Source organism: Arachis hypogaea, chromosome 8 (assembly GCF_003086295.3).
Source record: "Arachis hypogaea cultivar Tifrunner chromosome 8, arahy.Tifrunner.gnm2.J5K5, whole genome shotgun sequence".
NCBI lineage: Eukaryota > Viridiplantae > Streptophyta > Magnoliopsida > Fabales > Fabaceae > Arachis > Arachis hypogaea.
Genome location: NC_092043.1, coordinates 22246662 through 22255235, shown reverse-complemented (window position 1 = coordinate 22255235; position 8574 = coordinate 22246662). Strand labels below are relative to the sequence as shown.

The following is an 8574-nucleotide window of genomic DNA, read 5'->3' as shown; positions in this document are numbered from 1 at the left end:
CCAACATCTCACAAAATTCCTGAGAATTTGCGACACTGTGAAGTCCAATGGAGTCCAGGAAGATGCCTATAAACTGCTCTTGTTCCCATTTTCACTTAGGGACAAGGCAGCTAAGTGGCTAGAATCATTCCCAAGGGGGAGCCTAACAACCTGGGATGAGGTGGAAAGAAAGTTTCTGGCACGTTTCTACCCCCCACAAAAGGTCAATAGGCTTCGATCTGAGGTTCAGACTTTTAGACAACAAGATGGTGAAACTCTCTACGAGGCATGGGAGAGGTTCAAGGATTTGACAAGGAAATGCCCACCAGACATGTTCCATGACTGGGTGCAATTGCATATTTTCTATGATGGACTTTCTTATGAATCAAGGAAGGCTGTAGACCATTCATCAGGAGGTTCATTAAACAGGAAAAAGACTGTGGAAGAAGCCATTGAAGTGATTGAGACAGTGGCTGAGAATGAGTACTACTATGCTTCAGAGAGACACAACACTAAGGGAGTCATGGAGTTGAACCATGTTGATACAATTTTAGCCCAAAACAAGGTGTTTGCCAAGCAACTAGCAGAGCTCACCAGGAATTTAAAAACAAATCAAGTGGCTGCAATACACACACAAGATCAAGAGGAAGTAAGCACTGAAGGAGGTGATTGGGAAGAGGCCAACTATGTGGGAAATCAACAAAGGCAACCATATGATCCACATTCCAACACTTACAACCCAGGCTGGAAAAACCACCCAAACTTTGGGTGGGGAAACCAGCAAACCCAACCACAAAACCACAAACCTTACAACCCCAACCAACATAACAATTCCACATACCAAAACTCCAACCAAAGATCATACCAAGCCACACAAAACACTTACTCCCAACCACCATATCATGGCCAAAATATTCAACCTGCCCAACCTAATCCGAACCAACAATTTCAAGATCAATTAAACAGGATAGAAGGAATGCTTGCAAACATGGGTCAGGACATAAGTGAGTTGAAAAGCTTTAGGGATGATGTGAGATCTACCTTAAGGAACCATGGTGAAAAACTCAAGAGGATGGAGTCTCGAGTAGGAGAGCTATCTCAACAGGCCCTCAAGTCAACTGCAGTGTTCCCTAGTGACACAGAAAAGAATTCTAAAGGGGAACAAAAGGGAGTGAGATGGGAAGAATGCAAGGCCATCACCATATTGAAGAAAGTCTCAGAAGAAGAAGGAATCAGACCCTCAGAACAGGAGCCAGAAATCTTGAAGGAAGGTGTGGAAGAAGCTAAGCAGGAAAGTGAAACTGAGCAAGTCAAGGAACTGCAAAATAAAGGCATGCTGGAAACATACCAACCAAAAGCACCATTTCCTCAGAGGTTAGGAGGAGGTGAAAAAGGGAAAACATATTCAAGGTTTTTAGAGACATTTAAGTCTCTCGATATCAATATTCCCTTTCTTGAGATTCTCCAGCAGATGCCTACACATATCAAGTATTTGAAGGAATTGCTGAGCAAGAAAAGAGTTTTGAAGGGAGGACAAACTGTAATAATGAACAAAGAATGCAGTGCCCTCATCAAGAAGGACATAGTCTCTAAGAAAACAGACCCAGGAAGTTTTCATATCCCCTGCGTCATAGGGGAAACAAAAATTGACAGAGGATTCTGTGATCTAGGAGCTAGCATAAATGTGATGCCTCTGACTCTTATGAAGAGGCTACAACTGAATGAGGTGAGATCCACTGATGTAATCATACAACTGGCTGACAAAACTCAGAAGCAAGCTGAAGGGGTAGTTGAGAATGTGCTGGTGAAAGTGGGAAATTATTTCTTCCCCACAGACTTTGTCATTTTGGACATGGAGGAAAGCTACCTAAACCCTATCATTCTGGGAAGGCCATTTCTAGCCACTGCTAGAGCGCTCATAGATGTAGAACAAGGAGAGCTAATTTTGAGAATACATGATGAACAGCTCATTTTCCATGTTTTCAAACCTGCATCTGAGCCTGAACCAGAACCTGAAAAGCCTAAGGATGATAGTAGCCATCTGTGTTTGGAGGAAAGCAATCCAGCAGCTGAAACTCTAAAACAGTCCTTGGAAGGCAAACAAGAATTGCAAGAGTTAAAGCCACAAGAATCAATAGAAACAGATCAGAAGGATCCTCCTGGCATAAGGGTCAATGAAGAAATCCTCAAGAGAGAGGGAAGAATTGTAAAGAAATTGCCAAGAGGGTGGAGAAACAAGAAAATTCCCACTGAAGGTTTCTCTCCGGGAGATAAAGTGATATCAAGTCATTATCTGCCAATCCCACCTGACCTCAAAACCATTCCTTCCCAGCTCCCTCAAGTGTTCACAATCAGGAAAGTTCTTTCTATGGAACATTTGGAAATCATGAAGGAATCAAATGGGGACGTTTTCATAGTGAGAGGAGAGGACATCAAGCACTACAATCCACCCTAACAAGGGACAACCGTCAAGCTAATGACGTTAAAGAAGCGCTTGTTGGGAGGCAACCCAACCTGAGGTAATACTCCTTTGCTGTTTCTTTTATTTGTTTCAATAAAAAGGTGAAGTAGTTTCTGTGCATTGCAAAGAATTAAGTTTGGTGTTTCACACCAAACAATGAATTCGTGGACCAATAATTCAAAGGGGAATGTGTGACTCTAAGTTTGGTGTTCCACCATACAGATCAACTGAACACAACAACCTTTGAATTATATGAAAGGAACAACCATTCTAAGCAATCACAGAAATGCTTAAAATCCTTAGCAGCAACTTCATTCCAAGGAGAATTCAAGGATTCAAAGAGCAGAGGAGTAAGTAAGAGACTAAGTTTGGTGTTCACACACCAACTTAAGACTCAGACACTTGCCCATACATAGTTGAGCTAACCACTCAAGTGCTTGAGAAGCAAGCAACTTCATCACTCTTTGCAGGAAAGGAAACAAGGATCTTAGAAAGAACATGAAGCAACAACTAGGAGAAGAAGGAGAAATCAAATTATTTCCTGGCAACAAAGAGAAAACAAGAAATTTCACAAGGTGGTGTTGTTCCTTGACCATTCTTTAAAAGGCAAACAAAAGCATGCTTGTTCTGGTTTAAACTGTAATTGTTGAATCTTTCTGGAATGTGAAGTTTTTAGTATGAGTGTTGGTTTACTGCTTTGAATAAAGTGAATGTCTAGATGTTTGGATATAACTTCACCTTCTTAAACAAATGCTTTCCATGCTTGTTCTGTTTCCAAAAATAAAAGAAAAGTTTGAACAAAAGTAACTTGGCTCATTTAGTGACAAATCAAGTAGAATTAAGTGGTGGTATGCATGCTTGATTGTTTAGTCAGCTCACTGGAAATTGAGTGTAGAATTATCATTTTTGTGTAGAAGTTGAATACTGTCTATGGATCTTGATGAATAAATGTCTTTGGCCATAAAAAAAAGAAAGAAAAAGAAGAAGAAAAAGCCACTGAAAAAGGGCAACCAAAAAGCAAAAAAATTGAGAAAATAAGCTAGGCACCAATGGTTTGAACTTCTGAGACAAATGCCTGTGGTGTTTATGTATTAAGGATATGCTTGGATGAATAGGTTCTGAGGAGTGTTTCAACACTTGGTAACTTGGGTTAACTAACCCGGGATTATCAACCAAAAGTCCATTATCAAGAGCAACCTAAATACAAAACATTTAGTCACACAAAGAGGTGCTGGGCACCAATGTCTCAAGAAGAAATGTGAACTAAAATGCCTGTAGTGGATATGTGTAGTGCACTGATAAGAAAAAGAAAATGCCAAAGGCTTGTGCAACACATGACACTGAGCAAACAAGGAGCAAAGGAGCTCTAAGAAAAAGAAAAACAAAGAAGAGAAAAGTGCCAAGGACATAAGAATAACAAGAGGCCATAGCAGTGTTTAATGGATGCAGTGAAAAAGTGATAATCTTGCCTGATAAGAATGAAAAAGTGATGCTGCAACTTTCTCCATAAAACCCTTCTGATGACCTTCAAATGCTTGCTAATATAGCCAATGTAATTGCTTTCTGTTTCATACTTTCTTCTCAAATAACTCAGGACTTGCTTAGGGACAAGCAAGTATTAAGTTTGGTGTTGTGATGCCAAGGCATCTTAGGCTAGTTTCACTAGCATTTTTCTGTTAGTTTTAGTTGTTTTATGCATTTTCTTGAGCTTAAAGTAACCAAGAATGGTTAAATGAATAACAAAGCAATGAACCATCCAAACAGTATGATTTTGATGCAAATTCCATGAGTTCTTAGTTATATTACTTGAATGCTATAAATGGAAGAATTCTCAGGAAATTTTGCAAGACTTTGATGCAGTTGTTTGGATGATTTCAGGGAAGAAGAGGCTAGGCAAGGAAGCAACAAAATCAATAAAGGAAGCTTGAATATCACATGTGGAGTTTAAGTCCCAGTTTAAGCTTAAACTGGAACTTAAACTGCCAAGCCATATAATGCTGGGAAGTGGCGTTTAAGCTCCAGTTTAAGCTTAAACTGGAGCTTAAACGCCAGAATCATGAAAGCTGAAACTGGCGTTTAACCTCCAGTTTAACCTTAAACTGGAAGTTAAACGCCAGACATGAGAAATGCATCAGAGAGCATTCCCACGTTTAAGCTCCAGTTTAAGGTTAAACTGGAGCTTAAACGTGTTCGACGTTTTTTCGCCTCCAGGGTTGCTTTCTTATTTCCACGTTTAAGCTCCAGTTTAACCTTAAACTGGAGCTTAAACGTGTTCGACCAAATTCACCTCCAGGGTTGCTTTCTTCATTCCCACGTTTAAGCTCCAGTTTAAGGTTAAACTGGAGCTTAAACGTGTTCGACATTTCACCCTCCAGGAAGCATTCCACGTTTAAGCTCCAGTTTAACCTTAAACTGGAGCTTAAACGTGTTCGACCCAATTTCTCCTCCAGGGTTGCAATCTTCATTTCCACGTTTAAGCTTCAGTTTAACCTTAAACTGAAGCTTAAACGTGTTCGATCATTCCACCCTCCAGGATTGCTTTCTTCAATTCCACGTTTAAGCTTCAGTTTAACCTTAAACTGAAGCTTAAACGTGTTCGACATTTCACACTCCTGGGTTGCTTTCTTCCATTTCCACGTTTAAGCTTCAGTTTAACCTTAAACTGAAGCTTAAACTACAACTTAAACGCCACTTTTTGAAAGGGTTTCTGGGCCAAAGATATTGCAGTTTAAGTTAGCATTTGAGCACAAACATTAACTTAAACATACTCTGGTATGAAACCCAATTGAATATTATGGTTTATGGGATTGGGCCTGAAGAATTGATGAGTCTGGAATTTCAATTTGTTGAGTCATGTGTCATTACTTGATTATCAATAAGTTGGCTCAATGAATGTTACAGAATTGGATCAGCAGCCTCATCAGGATTATGGATCATAAACCCAAAGCAAAAGGAAATCAGGGAAAGGCCTCAAAGCCCAAGAAACACAACAGAAGCTCAATTTAGAAAGTGTATAAATAGGATAGAATTTAAGTTAGAAAGGAACTTTACTTTTACTTTTGGATCATTTTTGCTAGTTTTGATACTTTTTGTAATTGAATTCAGAGCTATGACTCACTAAACCCCTTTCATTGGGTTAGGGAGCTCTATTGTAGTTCAATGAATCAATAATAGTTTTTATCTTCTTCTTCAATCTTTTCTCTTGAATTTTGTTAGAAAGCTTCTCGATCTAAATTCCATTGGTTAGTTGTCTTGGGAAAGAGACTATCCATAATTGGAATCCTTCGGAACCTTGGGAAAGGAATGGAGGATTCATGCTAGAGAAGCTTTCTCACAGTGAATTGGATTGGGGTTTGGATGGATATTGTGACATGTAATTCTACCAAATTGTGGTTCATGAAACTGTGTGGTATAATTAGTGATCGAGCATCATCTCTTCTTATGAACATTTAAACCAAGGGATTGGGAATTTGTTTGTTTTTAGAGAGAATTGGTGAGCCAAGGGATTGGGATCCAATCATATAAGATTGCCAAATAAAAATTCAATGAATGCATTGGTTGAGGAAGGGATAAAAATGTTTTGATTCGGAGATCTCAATATCTCCTGAAACCCAATGAATTCCCCATTTCTGATCTACACTTTCTCTTTACACTCTGCAATTAAATTCATGCAATCACCCCCATCCCCTTTTAATTTCAGCAATTTAGCTTCTCGCTCTTTAATTCATGCAATTTTACATTCTGCAATTCTCATCTAAATCTTGATTCCGCTCAACTAGAACACACTTCTAATCCGAATTGCTCACTCAACCAATCCTTGTGGGATTCGACCTCACTCTATTGTGAGTTTTTACTTGACGATAACCGGTGCACTTGCCGGAAGGAATTTTTGCCGATTGTGCAATTTCCTAAAATCGTAGCTATCAAGTTTATGGCTATCAAAGACTTGATGTTGTTCTTTGTGCTTACGCTATTTGTTTACTTTAGAGATAGAACTAGTGGCCAATTATCGTTAGGAGGAAGAAAGAATAGTAGAGTTAGACGTGAGGCTTTAGAGCATATCGTTGGTGAGGGTGATAGGAATTGTATCTGGGAGTTGAGAATGAACACAAATGCCTTTGCTAATTTGTGTGAGTTGCTCCAAGTTCAAGGAGGACTTACCGAGGATGGTCATGTAAGCCTGCCGGAGCAGGTTGCGACTTTCTTAATTATCTTAGCGCATCACAAAAAAATCGTAGTCTACAGGTTAGATTTTGTAAGTTTGGCGAGACAGTTAGTAAGTATTTTAATAAAGTTTTGAAGGCTGTGATACAGATTCAAAGCATTTTGTTTGCCAAGGCTACACCAGTTGAAGAGGATTGTGGTGACCCCACATGGAGAAGGTTTAAGGTAGAGCTTATTCGATGTTGTGTATGTTTGGGTATTTTCTGAAGGATTCTATATCTGAGTATCATAACTTTCTATGGATGATAAGGTTGCTTGGGAGCATTAGATGGCACTTATATAGAGGTGACAGTCCCCGAGTCGGAGAAGGCAAGATACCGAGCAAGAAAGGGTAAAATCTGCACCAATGTCTTAGGTGTGTGTAACCGGGAGATGGGTTTTGTCTATGTACTCAGTGGATGGGAGGGATCGGCGTCTGATTCACGGGTACTTCGAGATGCAATAACTCGTCGTAATATTCTTAAGATACCCCACGGTAATGATGCCATCTTTGGAGTTAAGCTTATAAAATTACCTTGAGTTCACGATAGCCAACGTCTTATCTTGTTTACGTTACTTGTCTATAGGTAACTACTATTTAATTGATGCTAGTTACACAAATGGTCTGGGGTTTCTCGCACCATATAGAGGCACTCGTTATCATGTAAGAGAGTGGGCCCAAGGAGCACGTGCACCGTGCAATTACCAAGAATATTATAATAGGGTGCATTCTTCCGCAAGGAATATCATTGAGCGATGCTTTGGTTTGCTGAAAAAGAGGTGGTCCATCTTAAGAAGCCCTAGCTTTTACCCTCTAAAGACACAATCTCAGATAATTATTGCCTGTTGTTTGCTGCAAAATTTCATTCGAAAGAGTATGGAGATGGATCCGGAGGAGGAAGGTAGCATATTGGATGAATTTATGCTTGATGGAGATGAAGAACAGGATGGAATGATTGATGTGGTTGAAAACATGAATGAGTGGACTAACTGGCGTGATAACATAGCAACTGAGATGTATGAAGAGTGGCGTGCAAGTCGTATGGAGTAGTAAGAGTAGTGTAAAACAAACCCTGTAAGGGATTGAGTATTGTTGTAATGGCCACATTTTAATTTGTATGACTTGTTTAGACGGGAAAAATAGTAATAGCTCATCTTCATTTGTAATGGAAACTTCTTGTTTGTGATACTATTTGCTGTTTTATTATCATATGTAATGACAACTACTTGTTTTAGTATTTTTAGTATTTTATTATTTTTTGCTGTTTCATTTGTAATGGCAATGACCTGTTTTGGAATTTTCAATATTTGTGTAATTTTTTGCTGTTTCATTCGTAATGACAACTACCTCTTTCATGTTAAGTTATTTTAATTTAGATAATTTATGCACAGTTTGGATTATGATAATTTTGGTAGGTGAATATGGAGAACAAGCGTATTTGGAGTGATGAAGAGACTAACGCTTTTGTTGGCTTCATGGAGGAGTTTGTCGTAGACGGTCAGAGGGCTGATTGTGGGCAGTTTAAACCTGGAACATTCGAGAAACTGGCTCTGAAGATGCTGGAGGCCTTCCCCGGTTGTACACTGACCGCGAAGCACTGCAAGAATAAGCACAAGCAGTTGAAGGAGAAGTATCAGTACGCCGCTGACATGCTTGCTTGTAGCGGATTCGGCTGGAACCATGACAAACAATGTGTGGAGGTTGACAGCAAAGATGTCCTTGATGCATGGTTGAAGGTGAGTGTCATTCATATCTTTATTTAATGTGAGCTAGTTTGTCCTTCTTAAACAAGTCTAGTTAAATAATTCTGTAATAATTCAATCTATGATCAAGCTTTATGCTACTATTCTTCTGATATAGAGAACTTTAGACTTGGCTTATTTTGTTAACATTGATAATACATCATTTGTGATTTCTGATGGTGTTTTTG

General features: G+C 39.2%; 1 protein-coding gene and 1 non-coding gene across 2 annotated transcripts; one reads left to right on the top strand and one right to left on the bottom strand.

Moving 5' to 3' along the window:
* Nucleotides 1-208: 208 nt before the first annotated feature.
* On the bottom strand, nt 209-312 carry LOC112708596 (small nucleolar RNA R71). The gene has a single exon (XR_003156448.1). It is a non-coding gene; the product is annotated as a small nucleolar RNA R71 (small nucleolar RNA).
* A 6059-nt stretch (nt 313-6371) lies between these two features.
* LOC112705117 (uncharacterized) lies at nt 6372-7694 on the top strand. The gene is made up of 4 exons (XM_025755978.1): nt 6372-6632; nt 6755-6845; nt 6915-7139; nt 7231-7694. The coding sequence occupies exons 1-4, from the start codon at nt 6372-6374 to the stop codon at nt 7692-7694; spliced, it is 1041 nt and encodes a 346-aa protein (XP_025611763.1).
* The last annotated feature ends 880 nt before the right edge of the window (nt 7695-8574 follow it).

What these genes read in the sequence shown, in the direction of transcription:
- LOC112705117 (XM_025755978.1), top strand. Translation starts at nt 6,372, where the DNA reads ATGGCTATCAAAGACTTGATGTTGTTCTTTGTGCTTACGCTATTTGTT. An exon ending in ATGTAAGCCTGCCGGAGCAG is followed by an intron (nt 6,633 to 6,754) that starts GTTGCGACTTTC and finishes GCTGTGATACAG; the next exon opens with ATTCAAAGCATTTTGTTTGC. An exon ending in TAAGGTAGAGCTTATTCGAT is followed by an intron (nt 6,846 to 6,914) that starts GTTGTGTATGTT and finishes ATGGATGATAAG; the next exon opens with GTTGCTTGGGAGCATTAGAT.